At 41.8% G+C, this 19,612-nt stretch overlaps 1 protein-coding gene across 5 annotated transcripts in view; it reads right to left on the bottom strand.

Moving 5' to 3' along the window:
* The window catches only part of LOC136676997 (E3 ubiquitin-protein ligase Arkadia-like), a 49,266-nt gene that overhangs the window by 27,881 nt on the left and 1,773 nt on the right, over window positions 1–19,612 (bottom strand). For all 5 annotated transcript variants that reach the window (XM_066654330.1, XM_066654334.1, XM_066654331.1 and 2 more), the window contains exons 2-3: window positions 12,460–13,466; window positions 3,074–3,194 (exon numbers count right to left, since the gene is read on the bottom strand). In XM_066654330.1, the coding sequence (XP_066510427.1) occupies window positions 3,074–3,194; window positions 12,460–13,384 (1,046 nt within the window). In that variant the 5' untranslated portion in view covers window positions 13,385–13,466. The remainder of the gene's footprint in view (window positions 1–3,073; window positions 3,195–12,459; window positions 13,467–19,612) is intronic.

Below are 19,612 nucleotides of genomic sequence, written 5' to 3' on the forward strand. Positions count from 1 at the left end.
GTGTAAACAAAAGCTGCAATAGAAAATACTGCAAGACAAGTCTAACATTATCAAATTAAGCTTCACCTGGGGATTTTGTTTTGGTGGAAAATGAATAGACAAAAAGCAAACACACCACGAACTGAGTTCTGTGAGTTTGTTTTAATAAAGAGCCAAAGGTTGTGATCACAATGAATTGTTTGTTCTTTTCATAAGCAATCATCCTTAGCCAATAAAAAAAGTGTGTTTGGAGTTTTTAATCAATTAAGGCACCAATATGAGCCAAATAAAGAGTAATAATTTGATTTAAAGTAATGCAGACCGACGTGTAATTATCCCACATCAAGAGTTTCACATTTTTCTTGTACATTACAAGGAATACCACTACAATAACATACAGACATACAACTTCAATGTGGTCTTTTTTCCATATCAGGCGGCCCCAATTCACACACTGTAGGCTGGTCCACAGTCACAAGGGAAAATAAAAAGGGGGCCAGTTGTGCTGGTGCAAGGCACCAGCGACCACAGAGCCATGTTCCTTTACGGTTTGACAAAGTGACTTTGCTGGCAGGAGCAAACTGGCGGCCCACGCTATTTCTGGCAGCAGCGAGTGGGATAATGGAATCAAGCTGTTGGAAATGACTCAGCTCTGCACACACAGGGACCTCAATAACAATTATGAGCCTAGGATTGGGACACGGTCCCCTAAAGAAGTGAAAAGTGTAGGGGGATGGTATCAAAAAGTCATACTATTCCTGAACACTACAGATAGTATTATCCCACTAATTTATGAAGTTTTTTTTAATACACTCATCAGGGACTGAATTAAAATCACTGACAGGTAAAGCGAGTAACAATGATTTTCTTGTTACAGTAGCTGCTGTCAAGTGGTGGGAACAAAGTGAGCAATCAGCTCTCCTCTCGAATTTGATGGTGTTAGAAGCAGGAAAAGTAGGCAATGTAAGGATCCAACTGTGACAGCTAGGAATCCAGATCCAAGAATCACAAAAAGAACAGGTCTTGCATGTTGTTCCTGGTAAACTGTGATTTGTACCTTCCAAACGAAGTACAAGAAAGGACAAGAGACCTTGCAAACATGGTCAAGGGCGCCCTACGCTCACTAATGTGTGTGGGGAGAAATGAGAGAAAGAAATATACGTGCAACATCACTAGGAATTCAGCTAGAAAGCAAGTTACCTATCCAGAAGGTTCAAAGATGACAACTCAGTTGATTATTGCAATTCTTTGCACTCCAATTAACAAGCTACAATTTCATAATAAACACTGAAGAACCTTGCTAAATGATTAACATTTATTTAAATTAATTTAATAACTGTGAAGCCATTTTACTGTAGCACCAATCAAAATGCTGTAAACGTAGCAAGGCGGCACATCTACCTCAAATTTATCTCATGAGAGTGTCTTTACTTTTTAACCAGAGGCCATTTAACCGAATTTCCAGCAGGCTGCCTGTGGGAGAGTTCGAATGACCTCAGGGTTTCGTGAAATTGGCCTGAGGGAGCATTGTTACAATTTTGACACCAAAAAGAACGGAAAAGGAGGGATGAAGGAATGGGGGGGAGGGGGGGTTGTTGTGAAGAGAGTGAGACAGAGACACACAGACAGTCAGAGAGAAGATCACATTAGCCCTGACATGGCTCGTCCTTGAAGTGCTCTGCAACAGCTGGGACAGTTGTGGAAAGTGTAGCCTGCCACCTTTATATCCAGCCCCAGATGTGCAATCTCACACAAGCACTGATAGCGTCCACTCTGAGGCCTACAGAGAGATGTAAACACTCTCAGCCCCTGAGGCCTGCTCACTTCTAGTCGACAACCCGAGGCGGGAAGAGAGCCCCGAACCCACACTCCAGCAAATGTAATATTACAGACTAGTGCAAACCTCAGACAATTCTCCTCAGACAATGATCTATTCTCTGTTTTGTGGTAGCATTTATGAGTAAGAACATAATACATATTGCAGATCAACAGACGACTGACAGATGTGTTCTAATACCACTTTCCCACAAGTTAACACATTTCTGGAGACTTCATGAAATGTCCGTCTCATGCTTTGATCAAACATACTACAAGGACCAAGCACCACAGCATCATTCTGCCCGTCTAAAGACCCCTGTTCAGAACGGACAGTTTCAGCGCCTGTTTCTTTAAATGACAGTAAGCCACTGCTTAGCCTGGCCCAAAAGCATAGTGTGGAAGTGCAGCTCTGATTTTAGCCATTTTCGCTCATTATTTCTTGTGTTTTCATGTTTATAGTTTTTGTTCAGCGCTTTTATGTCTCAGTGCTCATTTTTTCCATTTAACCGTGTTCTTGTTTTTGTGTTTTCATATAAAGGTGTGTCCAGCACTGTGATTGGAGACACTCAGACAAGGCAGGACTATTGTAAAATGTCAGCACTTTAGGTACAAAGCAGAGCAAAATATGAACAGCTCATTTTATCCCACTTATTTTGATTCGCTGGATGGTCTTGTTTCACATTTTGTGGGTTGGGGGGCACTGAATGCAAGCACTGAATGTTTTTATGAAGAAATAGGTAAGGTTCAGGTGAGGAACACAATGTTTAGCACTGGAAACTGCAGAACAGGAGAACCAGAAAGAGTTGAAACATCTAAACCATCCCTTGCAGTTTCTAAAGATGATTCCAACAACGTGGAATGCAAACTCTACAGACTGTGTTTTTCTTAAGCTACAACACTGAATACGATGAAACATTTTTGAGGAGTTGTCATGTTATATGTTGAAGATAACTGGGTGGCACATTAAAACAATGGGAAAGGAAAACTGAACACAATTCATGGGCACTGCACCTAATAAACAGACCCCTTTTGTTATTTTTCCTGGCCAAAGGCGGCATAATTTATTCCTCATCAAAAATTGGCATGCTGGTGCTGCAGGGACTGTTAGCTTAGGGCAAAAATAAACACCCCTGCAAGAGCAGCATGTGTGTGCGCATGTGTGAAATCAGAGTTGGAGATTACTGCTGGACTGGAACTAAATATAGAGTTAGAAGTAAGAAAACTTTCTAAATCCTTCTGAAGGTGTTGAGTACAGAGAGAAAGCTTTAGGGCTCACCTGAAGGCATCCCCCACAATCTCCACCTCGCTGTCTGTTGAAGTGACGTTGATTTCCTCACTGGCCGGAACAGGAGGGGCAGGGGTAGCTTCGATCACCACAACATCTTCATCCAGTGGACCTGGCACACAAAAAATTCCTTCAGTTTAAGGCTGCACAATAACGCAAATGTTAAAGTTACTCTACAATTTCTATGCAAAAGCACTGTATCAGGAACAAAACATTTCATTCATGGGCACAAGGCGGGAACACACCCTGGAGGGGGCACCAGTCGTTCAGAGGGCGACACACACTCACACCCATGGACACTTGAGTTGCCAATTCACCTACCAATGTGTGTTTTTGGAGCATGGGAGGAAACCGGAGCACCCGGAAGAAACCCACGCAGACACAGGGAGAACACACCACACTCCTCACAGACAGTCACCCGGAGGAAACCCACGCAGACACAGGGAGAACACACCACACTCCTCACAGACAGGTACCCGGAGGAAACCCACGCAGACACAGAGAGAACACACCACACTCCTCACAGATAGTCACCCGGAGCGGGACTCAAACCCGAACTTCCAGGTCCCTGGACCTGTGACAGAGACACGTCCTGCTGCACCACCGTGCCACCCATGATATTTCAATTTTACCTAATTATTACAAATTGTATCTTAGTAAATTAAATTAGTATATAGTCTTATATAAAATCCTTGCTGGCTTATTATTGCAACACAGTATGAAGGAAACTGCTACAGAACACAATGACAAGCAAAGCAAGCATCGATCGTCTCAAATGTCCCAAAGACCACCATTTGTTTTTACACAATTTTCCATTCTATTATTTAATGATCCTTTACAATTGAGCAAGCCGCTGTGTTACTGTGCCTTTAATTGCACAGACTTGAACTGCACCAAAAGAGTTTGATTTGCCATATGATATGATCCCTTTATAAATATAAATGTGGGTCAGCGTTAGCTCTTAGGAGAATGTAAAGGCACCACATTTGCATGACAGGGCTTTATTTTAAGATCACAGGGTGGTACAAACAACATCCAACAGAATACTCTGGAGTTTCTGAACCACCAAGAGACACAGACAGACACACACCATGGGAAATGATGTGCTCATCCTTTCATGTATTCATTCCCATCTTCTGTACCTTCCTCTCTCCACATGATTCCACAACAAAGCAGCAGGTATCCATCTCCTCTTAGAATAAACACTGTAGCCCTGTACGTGTGACCGAGAAGACACAGTTGTTGAACTGCAGCTGGTTTCAGTACAGCTGTAGAGCTAGTGTGTGTTTTGAGCCAGTGAGTGCATATGTAGGTCACACAAAGCTGCTCTTCGCTGTTTGCAGATGATGACTTTGGTACAAGCTGGCTTCTGATTGGTTCCCTGTCCCTCATCTCTCCTCCAAGCTTACACTAGGGGTTAGATCCATGACGGCTCGACATGAACACAGACTCATGCAGGCACAGGGAGTATAGAGCAATCAGGAGTTCCAGAGTAGATAACACAAATATTTCATTTAGTACACAAACCAACCCTTGGAACAGTGTATATCTGGTTTTAAAAATGTGATAAATCTGGAATCTCATTTACATTTTAAATAAAACTTAATATATAAACACTTAGTTTTTGTCATCAAAAACTCCGGACAACTCTAACTAAAAGGCTGGTTTATATCTATGCTTATTTCCAAATAAACGTTCTCTGGATCACAACACAAATGTCATACGCAAACCCACGTACAGGTGAGAGTCAACATACTTTAACTTTGCATGTTTGCACTAGGGGGCAGCATCAAAGACAAAGTATAAACCAGCAACAAAAAAGAAAATCAAAGAAAAACACTGGAAAAATATAGACATTCTGTCTTTCACACTTTAACCGAGGATAACGCCACACCTTTTCTGATCCACAAACAGATCCATATTTATTCTAGTTCTGGTTGTTAGTGCCGAGTACTGTTTATGTCTCATGACCAAGGCTTCTGTGGATCTGACGCACAAGTCTGCAGAGCGGCACATAACGTAGTGGAGCTTCTGGAGGCGTGCACATCAATGAACCCATGAGCCTCATTCTGTTACGCTAACCCATGATCCTGAAGCCTTTCACATCAAATCATGGGAACAGGCTTTTTCCGTTTCTTAATGATGTAATCATTTAATTCTGCTAACACTTCTTGAAGTTTAGCTTAATCAATTCTCAAAGATCCTCACACATACTGAACACTCACATTAACAGAGAATCTGTCTGGCGTTTGATAAACATTTGAACAAAACAATACTAGTTTAAATCTCTTCCCAGAACTATTTCAAATGAACAGCACCTCACTTTCCAGTAGCACACGCTGTGTTACAGTATTTGTGCTGGTGTGTGTATTGAGGTAGAAGCTCGTGGCTCTGGTGAGTACCAGCCTCCTCCTGGGAGTGTTGTTAAGGTAGTGTAATCTACAGAGTCCTGCTGCTTAGCACCTTCCGCTCTCCTCTTCTCAGGCAGGCAAACCACCAAACGCCACGGTTATGAGAAGCCGGCGGATGTGCTAGATTATCATATCGCTTTAAAACGTAATACATATTCATGCTTTCATTTCCACAAGTGAAAAGGTTATGATTTGTTCTTGAAACAATGCATCAGATGTGCAAATGGAACTCATTTTTTAGACGACCTTGCCAGTGTGAAATATCTAAATTCCATCTAAATCTAGGGCTGCATAAGAGAGAGGAGAGAACTGTGTAATGCAGACGCACCTTCAAACTAATCACGAAGTTGTTTACCATATGCTGGACACTTATGAGGTGATTTTGTGGTTTTAATGAATTGAAAGGCATACTGCAATCGGATTATATAACTGTCACAGTGTCTTGTTCATGTCATGCAGCAAGAGTGGGATGCAGCCCAATTAAACAGGGGTACTTGTGCTCTATAATGAAACTGGTCAGTGTTTTTAAATCACTGACAACATCCACAATAGACTTAGAACAGAAACAAACTGCAATGTGAGCCAACAGTCGGGCCGTTCTCATTCCCGTGTATCTGTGTTTTAACCGCCCTGTTTGCAGGATGAGGGTGTGGGCTACAAGGCATCCTCCAGAAGCACTAAAAGGGGGGCACAACCTGAGGGAAAAGCCCTCAGCTCCCAGTGAAGCTCCAGAGCACAGCAGTCCTCTCCACCCACCTACTTCCCAAGATACACACACACACACAGTCTTAACTTTCCCCCAATACTCCAACACGATCTGAAGATTTCTAACTTGAGGGGGAATGTAATTCACAGCAGAAAAAGAGTGCCATAATAAGGAAAATTCATTTTACTCGTCTTTATGGCGTTCTCACACAAGAAAGTCTGGACCAAATTCTGAACCGAGGTATACATAACTGTATACATTTGGTCCAATAAATTTCAGATTTACACTGATTAACTGATATTTACTCATTCATTCATTGTCTGTAATGAACCTTGGTCCGGAACCTATCCACAATCATTGAGCACAAGGCAGGAACACATCCTGGAGGGGGCGCCAGTCCCCCACAGGGCGACACACATTCACTCACACGCTTTTGAATCGCCAATCCACCTACCAACGTGTTTTTGGACCGTGGGAGGAAACCGGAGCAGCCAGAGGACACCTACACGACACAGGGAGAACACACCAAACTCCTCCCTGGAGCTGTGTGACTGCGACACTACCTGCTGCGCCACCGTGTCGCCCATGAACTGATATGAACTTAACTGTTATGAACAGATACATTTCTACATGCATTTACTGTCGTCTGCGTTTTGGCCTCCCATCCACAGGAAAACGGCATTTTAGGTCACTGACTGAAAACAGAGGTCACCATGGTGGAGATTTTTGAAAACGGCATTGTCACTGTTCTCGTGAGGATGAAAGCAAATGGAGGTTTTCGGAAACACTGCCATCACACAGCGTGCCTGTCTCTGGCTGAAATGCAAATGTCTTTAGTCCCTCTATACTGAGGTACATAAGTCAATAAACTACAGCGTACAAGCAGCTAGCACTAGATTTCAGATTCCCATATATGAATATATATAAATGCCTTAGAAATGTACTATTATGGTCTAGATTCAGTCATTTTAGGACTTGCGTAGTGCACAACATAGGAAGTATAGTGATTTGGGATCAACACCTGTGTTTCTCTCATGTGTCGTGCTGTTTAGATGCCTCTCAAACCATGAATCCCAACTGGACTGGCGTCAACAATTTTGTTGGCCTATTCACATACACAGTGATCTGTGAACTCTGGGGGGGAAATAATGTGCTCTTCATGGCTGTCAGGCAGCAAACGAATCACGTCAGAATTCTTAAATATCTATAGGCTTTAAAATAAATAAATAAATAAATAGCTTGTTCATTCCTTCCATTACTGGTCACAGAGCTTCACTAACTCAGAGGATGAAACAACTCAGTTCAGTGCTTGGCTCTTGAGAAATAAGTATTAAATAAATATTAAATATTTAGCATTTTTGCTACCAAAGTTGTGTCAGTGCTCTAGGCTCTGACAGTGCAAGGCTGTGCGCTATAACTGACAGCAGCACATCACCAGATGTTTTAAGCCCGCGGTTCTGAAACCTGCCTCTTTTTTCCTCCCTCAAACACACCCAGTTCAACTGAGGGTGGGCTTGGTAAGGTGTTGATTAGTTGGATAATGTGTGTTAGAATGGGGAATACATTAAAGGGGGAGCATATGAATAGCTTGACAACATGGAATAAATCAAGCCATCCTGGTTTTGAGAGTGACAAGATTAAACCAGCGTTGTTAGCATTAGCATGGAAAAATATATGTACTGATTAAACACAGCAAAAATGAGTGTGAGAAAATGGCAAAAATTAGAGTGTATATAAGTACATATATATATATACACACACATCAACCAAGGTAGATTCTATTTAATAGTTTCAGCCATGTACACCATATTAAGGCCAACATTTCTTGACACAGTGTTCCCTATAAAGCAGCTCATAGTCTTCTAGACAGTCTTCTAAACAGAGAGAGAAAGAAAAAAAAGGGGGACTGATAATGCATGTTGTGTCCTCTAGGGCTAAAACAGGCAGGCTTCATGACTTCAGGGAGGCACAAGATTTTCACACGTCTCTGCAGGTCTACAGGGTGTGATGTATGCACAAGCGTTTGCACGAGTGTGCATGCAATGGCACTCGGGCCGCAGTGAGAGAATACCACATTCGTTTGGGTAAACTTACTTAGTACTGTAGTCAAAGAACAGCAGGGAGAATGGTAGGAGGGTTGTTGCTATTGCTCAACAGGAAACACACACACATACATAAATACACATACACACACACACACTGCCACGCGTGAGGAATGCAGAGACATTGCTGATACTGTTTTTCCATTCCATTTTTCTGTGGTCTTCGTTTTAGAGCTTCAGAGCAGAGCCATACTCTAGAATTTCATTATCACACACACATTAATGAGGACTGAATTAAGCTCTGGCTTCTGATGTTTGTAGAGCACCAATCTCTAAATATAAAACGACCTTTATACGAAAAACAGCCCATAGAAAGACTGAAAAAAGGGGAAAAAAAAGCTGGCATTCGATACCGGAATAGCAAAGAGTCAGCAACTTCTACTTCTCCGATTGCCCGTACTGAGCACGTGAACAGGAGAGTTAAAGTGTGTGTGTCACGTAAACAGGGAGAGACAGAGAGCAAGCGCGATAGAGCTAGAGAAGGTAAAAGAACACAAGAGCCAGAAATGAAAGTGAGGGTGACGAGAAACTAAGATTAAGTGACAGAGAAAACGTGAGACCAACTGACAGAAGGATTGTGTGCCATAGATTTTTCCCCTGATACTGATCTCTCTCTTTTTTTTTTTTTTTTTTTTAATCATTAACACCACCCATCGCAGAAAAGAATTGAACCAGTGAGTGTCACATCTGCGCTTTATCATGATACATACACAACTCAGACATCAGGCAGGAAATCTTCCAGATTAAAAATATTTAAGGTTTCTTGCTTTTTATTTAACTAAAATAACAAGAAATTATAATGCATTACAGTGCATAAGAAGTGAATTATAATCTAATGAATTTTCCCTGTTGCAAGATTCATAATCTAACATTTAGTGCAAATATTACTGCAGCAGTCACACAGCTCCAGGGACCTGAAGGTTGTGGGTTTGAGTCCCGCTCCGGGTGACTGTCTGTGAGGAGTGTGGTGTGTTCTCCCTGTGTCTGCGTGGGTTTCCTCCAGGTGACTGTCTGTGAGGAGTGTGGTGTGTTCTCCCTGTGTCTGCGTGGGTTTCCTCCGGGTGACTGTCTGTGAGGAGTGTGGTGTGTTTTCCCTGTGTCTGCGTGGGTTTCCACCAGGTGACTGTCTTTGAGGCGTGTTTTCCCTGTGTCTGCGTGGGTTTCCTCTGGGTGACTGTCTGTGAGGAGTGTGGTGTGTTCTCCCTGTGTCCGCGTGGGTTTCCTCTGGGTGCTCCGGTTTTCTCCCACGCTCCAAAAACACACATTGGCAGGTGGATTGGCGAGTGACTGTGTGTGTTGCCCTGTGAAGGACTGGCGCCTCCTCCATTGTGTGTTCCCGCCTTGTGCCCAATGATTCCAGGTAGGCTCTCGACCCTGAACTGGATAAGTGCTTACAGATAATGAATGAATGAATATTACTGCATACTGTGACTGCACAAAATCATGAAGGAATGAATAATTCATTATATCACACAAGCCTAACTGAAAGTGTGTCTTAAAAATAAAACCCCCTGAGCATTTATTGAGACTGGGGTAAAGTGGGGGCAAACACTCATCAATGCAAACTGTGTCCTTACACTGCACTGAAGCAAATTTAACAACAGGAAATTCTGGCCTTTTCTCTTGCAACATATTCGCTGTTGAGAGGGAATACAACTGAACCAACAGGAATGCTTAAAAAGAATGCAGCAACTCTTTCCCACTGGTGTTCGGGTCTTAAACCTGAAACCTGTAAATGAACTAATGATATTCAACATCATCCTCAACAATCTGTCAGAGAAAAGAGCTTTTCTCAAATTTAAGAGGAGCCACGGGCAAAGGTTTCACATTTAATAATCAGCGTTACTCGATGTTCTCAAATCAGCTTATTGTGACCTAACATCCCACTCATCTGGGTTCATTTTCCAACGTAAAAATCATCCTGTTTGTACATTATCTGAGAAACGGAATGAAATGGGATGTCACATTTATTGAACTATTATATTTCAGTATTAACTCTGAGGCAATGTAGCTCGATATTAAAGAGCCCATATCACTGAAAACTACACAGACATTCTGAAAACACTATGAAAAATGTTCAAATAAAGACAACGCAGAAAGGTGCACTGTTATTTGTGATTTCGAGGCATTTACACTGCTGCTCATCGTCTGTAGTTTAATGCCATCCATTAGTGTTTTCATTCATTCATTGTCTGTAACTCTTATCCAGTTCAGGGTCACTGTGTGTCCAGAGCCTACCTGGAATCATTGGGCGCAAGGCGGGAATACACCCTGGAGGGGGCGCCAGTCCTTTACAGGGCAACACACACATTCACTCACACCTACGAACACTTGAGTCGCCAATCCACCTACCAACGTGTTTTTTTTTTTTTTTTTGGACTGTGGGAGGAAACCCATGCAGACACAGAGAGAACACACCACACTCCTCACAGACAGTCACTCGGAGCGGGACTCGAACCCACAACCTCCAGGTCCCTGGAGCTGTGCGATTGCGACACCTACCTGCTACTGCACCACTGTGCCGCCCCTCATTCATGTTTTATGAATATTATTTCTAAATCTGCCTTTAATGCATAGTTACAATACGATCTATCATCTTCCACTGGCATTGACCAGATACGGACACTATGTTATTGAATCTGTCGCCTCTGATTTACTTCCAAAAATCCAGCTCACAATATCATCAATAATGGCAGATGGTCTAAAATACAGAAAGTAAACTGATGTTAAAGACGCCATAAATACAATCTAAGGAAAGTCAAGGAAAGGAAAGCCACAGGAGGACTATCCTATAATACATTAACAAAAACATTTTTAAATTGAGAGCCCCTCCCGAACAACTACAACTTTTTTTATAATTTTTTTTTAAGATAAGGCGAGGCAAACATGGATCAGTGAGGGGAAATCTACCACTGAACATGCCTCTCATTTTTATCATTCCTTTCAACAAGAAAACAGGCTTGGCTGATCATGTTGCTCTTCTTTCAGGCTCAGTTTTCAAAGGCTTCTTTATACATGCCTGCTAGTGGCAGAGATGCCGAGGTCTACAGGTGAATGACACTGCCTAAAACGTGTATTCGCTTTCTATATTATATCATTGTCTAAAGAGGGTAGGCTCTATGTGGTGTGTATGAATGTACTGCAAAGGTCATAAATAGCATCTTCCACATGGTGGAAACTTGAGTACAGATTACATTTGATTACCTACGTTTTCTTTTTATTCCCTTGCATCTGCCCTATTTCTCCCCACTGTGTTTGCTACTTGTATTGTTAATTTGTATTTATATCCTTGGGTCTATTACTTTTCTAGTGTGTGCTATTTTTATGAGCATTGTACAGTGGCTTTGATTCTGTGAAAAGCACATTATGAACATAAATAATTATGTTTTGCATTTTTTCCAGCAAGAACAAGGTTATTCTGAGATCTGTGAAGCCCAGCCCTTCTATTTGACATGCCTGGACGCTCCTGACATTCCTGATCTTCGGCTTATGCTAGTAATGAGTGCAGCAAACAGCTGGACAAGAACAGCACTGTGATGAGGGAGAGTGCACTCAGCTGACCGCTGCAGCAGTTTCTTCTTAAAGAGGTTTGTCCTGAGTTAGAACAGGATTAGGATTTACAGGGAAGAATGGTGTAACTGTTGGTGTGATGGTGCAGAGTGCTGTAGTACTACATGGTTTTGTTTACCTTTAATGCAATTGCATCAAAGACACAGTAAGAGTTGTTTTTAGATGTTTTACGGAAGCTAGAGGGTTAATAAAGCTAACATATAATGAAAGCCTATATCACCACCAGGTAGCGTCATTAAACACTATTCGTTTATCCTGACACATTTTTTAAAAAGGCACATACTGGTTAAATTGAATCACTGGCTACTCAAACAACAGGAATGACTCATCAGATGGGGGTGATAGCATGCTGAAAAGTTCATAAGGTACTCATCTTTTGCCTCTTTTCTCTAGACAAAAGAGTGAAATTAAATTGATGAATTCAACACTGTTATTGCTTATATTTCTCCTTGCTGCGTACCATGACTCATGTAGCAAACAGACCTGTTTATGTGATTTCTGATTCTTTCACCGCATTCCCTCTACTACCTTTTCAAACATCTGTGCTGCTAAGGCAGGTGAAGTAAGGGAAACGCAAGAGCCATTCACCTGAGGCCACGACGTTGCTGCTCGGCTGGCTCCCGCCGCTGCTGCTCACGCCCACGTACAGCTCGTCCTCGCCCTCTGTGGAGGAGGATGAGGAGGACGAGGAGGACACCTCCTCGCTGGAGCTGCTGGTGCTGTGTAAGAGAGCATACTTCCTCCGTGCAATCACCTCCCTCTTTTTCCGCTGCAAGAGCATGCGCTCCTTTTGCTTCGGAGTCCGCTGAGCTCCGCCCCCAGCCCCGCCTTTCACACAGCGCTTCCTGTTGATTGGCCGCCGCGAGCTTAGGCATGGCTGCTTCACGGGATTGGCTTCAGGGTCAAGTCGTGCCCATTTATGGGACCTGCTGGCACGAGTTCGGCTCATTAAGGGTCGTATACCCACCGCTGCACCAGGTCCAGCCCCGGCGCTTACTGCTGAAGCTGGACCGGAGGCCTTGAGTTGCTGTTGCTGCTGTCGGGCTACTGCGGGTCCATCCGCAGGCCCTCTGTCCTCTTCTGAGCTAAGAGTGTCCGAATCACCAAAACGTAAGCTAGAGGAGGGTGAAGAAGCACAGTCACTAAATGAAGATTCAGGGTTCCTGTCGTCCTCGCTGCGCGCCTCCAATAGAGCCGCCCTGTGGCGAGGAGGAGGCAGCGAGGCTTCGCTAACATGTCCTTCCTTCAGGGCACAGTCCGAGGGTCCTGCCTGTTGGCTCTTGCGCTTTTTGCGCCCAGAAAAGCCCCTGTCAGAGTCTCTGCGAACCCCAGCATCTCGCAGGGATCTGTGTCTAGTCTCGCTGCACAGAGGAGCGAACTCACTGCCCGCCTTTCCGATCACTTCCATCTCCGCCGGAAAGCTTTTGGCAGTGTCCATGGGCTCTGGGTTTCCCAAAGGCCCTTTCAGGGGCTCCTGTTTGCGGCGTGCGTCTGGTGGGACCTCGCTCTTCATTGTGATTGACCCACGCAGGAGGGGAACTGAAGACCAATTCAGCAGCTCCTATGTGTCCATGAGCAGCCTGGCAAGTCCACAACTGCAGGCAGAAGAAAAGAAAAGAAAAAAAAAAAGAATGAGATTCAGAATCATTTCTCTCTCACATATACACTTTGATTCACTTCAACTTCTGCACGCTAAATACATGGGATGGATCCTCCAATATATATCTCAAGTGAGAAATGCCTTCATGTAGTGATTTCCAAAGTTCATTATTTGGTCTAAAACTATACGGTAATATCTCAAATCATTTTTCAACAAATAGTCCCATCTGTTAAGTTCTATGTTAAAGCAACAGTAGGTAAGATATTCTTCCCTACCCTCCTCCAAAAGTTACATAGTGCAGTTTCGGCAGCACTGAACTCAAGTACCAACAATAGAAGCTATATTATCCCTCTTACAGTTCAGTGGAATGATGGAATTCACAATGATTTTGAAGCTGTAGGTTTTAAGTTAAAAAAAACAAACCACTACCCTACTATTAGTGTCCCTTTAAGAAATGTTTGAGACCTTAAAATGGAACCATGGTGATTTGCCTTAGTCACAGTGATCTTTCAGTAGCATAGAAATACTAAACAAAAGAGTGGATATTTTGTACCGACGAATATAAATCCACAAGTCTAATCCCAACATAAATACACATAATACACAAATATTGAGGCCACAGTTAAAAGAGAACTAAAGAAACAAAGTCTGAACCTATCACTGTCCTTTATGGTAAATGGGGCAATGAATGCAACATTAAAAAAAGGCATGATTCTATTGAGTTAACCATGCAAACGCTAAGGCTGACTCAGTTAGCGTTTATTTTCTCATGCGTTCCTGGCACAGTATGAATCAGTCTGAATAGTAAATCCTGATCTCAATGCTGCTCAGCCTGTAATAAAAGAAAAGGGAATCGTGAATAAGGTAAGGTCATCCTGGCTTTTCATACCAAGGGAAAACAAACAGGCCCACACCTAATGCCTCCTGCACATTACTAATGTAATAAACCTAGCAAGCACGGGCTAATGGAGCTGGGGACATTACAAGCCTCATTTTCTATCAGCTTTGCTTTACTCTCTACAACACGCAGGAAAAGCCTCCCTCTTTCACACAACGTGGGGAGTAATCACTGTTTTGAAGGTGAAATATCAACGCATGCCATATATGAGCTTTTTTTAGTCCTTATCCTTCCATAAACCCACAATACTCGCTCAGGTCCGGGCTGAAAGAGAGAAGGCCAATTAAACTGTTCCAGGATTAAAGGCTTAAAAAAGGGCTACTTGCATTAAGGGTATTAAGGCGTCAGTGAGCGACCAGCGTGATTACAAAATGACTTCTACAAACCCTCTTCCTGTTCTTCTCATGACAATCTCCCATTTCTCCCCTTTGCCATTTTCATACGGTACATTTCACTCTTTAATCATAATCTCAGTGTAATTTATCTCATTCCTCCTCTATTCATCACTCACTGCCCCCTCACTGTTACTCTTTTCAACGCTGAGAAAATCCAATATCACCATATATGCTCAGAATGAAGCGCAGCCAAACGGTATCAGTTTATATTTAAAGATGTTCGTTGTCATAAAATAATAGCCCACCAGCTAAAGGCATTTTAAATGGTGCATGATATGCTTCAATATTTTGTTTATGGTTCTGAACTGACAAAATGTAACAGCACAAAATTAGGGCCATGTTTTGACACAAAGATAATGACATAATGGGTTGTTGTTGGCCGTCTAAAATTGGACTACATCTGTCTTTTTATACACGTTTATGCACTCGTTCAGTATGAGCAATAATTTATTACAGTAATGATAGTCAAACATTACCCACCTCTAGTTTAATCATAATCCCATCATAATAAAACACATCTCTCCCCCATTCAGCAGCATCATTTTAAGCCCAGCGCCCCTCCCTGATGTGAACCCGGCACCAAATGGGGTCTGGACCAAAATCTCTTACGCCTCAGTGCAGCCACAGCAAGGCCCAGCGTTTCTACGTCTTTAAATTATGAAAGCAGCCATCTGTTTAAAGAGGCATATCATTCCTGTTTATTTACTCATTTCTTGGTGTGGTGGCAGGAAATCGTGCCTAAACACAGCTGCCTTATTTGCAAAAAAATTAGAGGAGGGCAATACAAGTTTATGTTTATATTCGAGATAAATCAGGTCACAGTTTTTTTTGCAAATATCAAAGACAGCGTCAACAAATATCCACAGGTCACTATGCCCAATGCCAAGCTTGGCTAGAGGGGTATAAACCCTTCCAACATCAGGCTTTTGAACCGATTGAGCTCCATCCAATACCTTTAGGGAGATTTGGGGTGGCGTTTGGTGCACAGAACTAATCCGACTTCAGCACGTGACCTCACTAATATCCTCCAGGCCGAATGCATTCAGCTCATCACAGCAATTTTCCAAAACAAAGCGTAAAACATTCTCAGAAGAGTACAGTCTGTTACTGAAGGGGGTATATGATCCCTTTCATTACACTTCATTTCAAAAGACACGTTAAAAGAGGTGTCTACAATCAGAAATGTCTTTAAAAGCTATAAGTTCCACCTTAAGCAAACAGATTCCCATATGGAAAGCCTCTGGAATAATACTGACCTTGTGGATGATGATATACAATTGCAGCTATAAAATGAACACAGCTAAGCAGCTCCACGAATGGAAATCGCGCCACTGCTGTTTTTAATAATGTTTGCCATTCAGACAGAGAGAAATGATCATATATCTGTGTTTTAAAAATGTCAGAGCGGACAGAGTATTAAGGTGAAAAGGGAATTTAATGTAGGGAGGATTTAAATGCAAAAAGCAAATAAAAATCGGTGCCTAAATAATGAAAAAGCACTCCCGTGTACTTTCAGTGTCCAGAACAGAGTTAACCCTAAACCTACACAGATATTCAACGGTGAGACGAGGTTTACTCCATTCCTGAGAAACCAGCTTTTAATCTTTAAAATAAAATTTCCCCTAACAGAGTAACAGCTCATGGTCATAGCATTTAGCAGGAGGATGTGATGATTTTCATCTGATTTGCAATTCAAATAATGGAAAACAACCATAGCACAATTATAATTGCAGCCAGTCCAAGAGTCAGCATTAAAAAGGTCAGTAAAATAATTTAAATACACTTCATACAGACCCACACAGCCAACAGATTACGCATATCGCTCAAAGTGTCAGGACTGGAATGTCATAAGAGCTCAGACCCAATGCCCTTAGCTAAGAGATCATAATAAGCTTCTGATCCCCCAGTGTTTGAAGCTGCAGAGCTCTATAAGTAGGCCTGTGCCTGCAAAGAGATCAGGGCTATGAAGGGGGAAAAAAACCCTCTGCTTTTCACACAAATCACATACATTTCTCACTATTTATGAGCATGTGACCTTCCTACAATTTGATGGCAAGAATGCAGTAAAACATTTAACATGGGACACACTGTCACTGACCTTTATACCAAACATGTTGACTGTTTTTGTTTTTGTCACTTCTCTTTTAGGAGACACAGTTTTTCCACAAGGTTTCACAGTTCTGTGGCCTTAATGTCTGTGTCATGCTTTGGACGATATAACACAGGGATCAAACAACAAAACGCTGCTCTAACAGCCCTTTTCAGAACGAACAATTTCAGCGACTGTTCCTTTAAACGAGAATGAGCCTCTGTTTACTCCAAACGCCAGAGAGCTCAGCGCGGAGGAATCGCTGGTTTTTGGTCATTTTCGCTCAGTTCTCTTTTTACTTAGTATTTAATCATTATTCTTATGTCTCCATGCGCTTTGGGTTTACTTCGTCTTTGGGCTCTGACTGGGTCTGTAATGTGCATGCCATCTACATAAGATGCAGCTGAAAACACAGACATAAGCCTTATTCTGACAGGATTAGTTTTACCTGAGGAACTGGGGTCAAGTAATAATTACTAGAGTATCTCAGTAGTTTTAACCCCGCCTGACAAGACTAGTTCAGTTATTTCCCCCACCACACACTTCCATTTCAAAAAGATTCCAGAGATTTCTACCTACTGTAAAACAAGCAGTACAAATAAACCTAGGTTGCATTAATCCAGTGTGAATTGATGTGCTGGTGAACATTCCGTCATATCTCAACGTAACAGTCTTTTTCTGGCTTTCTTGAGAAACGAAGAGCTAAAGGAGGCATCTAATGATGAAACAGCTCAAATACTAGGCCATACTCAGCTGCTGAACAACACACTACACTCAAATCCACAAAACAACGTAAAGGATCACTCAGCAGAGAGAAATTTCCGGTAACTGTAGGTATGTTTGGTGCATAAGTGTTATGCATGTGTATTTTTCTCATTAAGTCATGGTTAAATGGTTTATAACATCAGATATTATAACTGCGTGAAGTTTAGTGATTTTTTTTGCCACCACCTCATCCATTATTTGTTATGAAGGACTAAGATAAGGTCATCGAGGTATGGATTTTTTTTTTTTTTTGGTTGGTGGCCTGTTCTTAGAAGAGTAGTGACAGTGTCTGAAAACTCCATTAGTTCTGCTGTGTATGATCCACACAGTGTGATGACAATGTGAGAATAAAGTAGCCATTCGCATCTGTTATATACACCAAGATTTCTTATCTCCAATGCAAATCCACTGTTAATAAATCCACCCCTCCCCCCAACGGTGTTCGGAAACTCTAATAGGCGTCTTGCATGTGACGTAGAAGTTAACGTTAGCTTGACTTGCTAAACTCGGTGCTCAGATTATACTCGGCTACGTAGCTGCATTACGGAGGTTTATAGTGTCGGATGAATTCGAGTTCGACTTCGATCACATTTACAAGAATAACGGTACCTCTAAATTTGAGTTTAGCTTATTGCTAGGCTATTGTCATGAATAATGTTGGTTATTTAGCTAGCTAGATACTGTCATAACGTTTTTCCGTGGCGTTGTTCAGCTGTTGTCCACCGGTTGCATTCAAGAATTTCCGTAACGAGCTCGGGTTTTTCCATCAATTTAATAAAATTGTCAGGTTTTAAAACAAATTAAGCTGCTATTTCCATTTTAATTCATACTTATATCTGTCAGTAACTACAATAATGTGAAATATTCATGGAGGTCCATTAAGTGGTGCTTAGCCTTTAATGTGGATTGTCTATGACAAATTAAAACCTGATATTTTCTTGCTGGTCAGGTTTATTTTGACCTTCTCCTTAAAATGGCATCCACTCTAAGAATGAACTTGAGCAAAAGAACATTTACAGAGATTAAATTTAATTGGTGTTTTTGGACTTTAAAATCGTTCTTTCAAATGGGGACTAAAGCATTTTGCCCATTACTTATTTAAACCAGGCTGGTAACGGCTAAATACAATTCTAGTTTAGAGGCAATATATCATCTATCATATGTTCATTATTTGTGAGGTATATTTCTATATTATTAAAGCAGTATTTGAGTATGTCAATATCACAGTAAACTGATACAGAAACCATGTATCTGGACTACCACATCTTCCATTAGTAGTGTGGCAGTATAAAAGGTTATAATAATAGATGCCACTAGTGACTCTAGAGAAACGAGTGCTATCCCATGCTCCTCTGGGGTTCAACCTGCAATGTGCCGCTGAGCCGTGAAGCAAAGTGCAAGCAACCCCCCCGAGGGCTCCACAGCAGCAACACCCCCTGGCACCAAAGGTAGATACAGATTTCAGAACATAGAGGATTGCGAGAGACTGTTTTAATTCCATCCCCAAGGATCAATGACTAGATCCTATAGATGCTGCGCTACCTTGCTATTAGCACAATGACAGTGTGGGAGCATTCTGTCACATACCAATTACACCGACACACAAAGCTGTCAGGATAAAACTTTCACTCTCAAATGTTATTATAGTTTGACAATGGCAGTTGGCCCATAAATTCTTGATTAATGGATCCATGGAAATGGTGCACAATTATCTGGAATAAAATCTAACAACATAACTGTTCGTGACAAGATTTCATTAATTCTTTGGTTCAATTACAATGTCTAACAATGTCCAACAACAAATGTCTAACATAAAAAATTAACATAAACAAAACTGACCAGGAAAATCATCTTTAATCCATAAACCATAATACATACTAAGTCACATAAATGTTGATTAATATTCTTTTCAAACTTCACAGCTCCAAATATAGATGAAGAATTCCGTTTTACATGTGAATTGCTAGTGTTCTGTGAGTAATGTAATAAAATGC

Source organism: Hoplias malabaricus, chromosome X2 (genome assembly GCF_029633855.1).
Source record: "Hoplias malabaricus isolate fHopMal1 chromosome X2, fHopMal1.hap1, whole genome shotgun sequence".
NCBI lineage: Eukaryota > Metazoa > Chordata > Actinopteri > Characiformes > Erythrinidae > Hoplias > Hoplias malabaricus.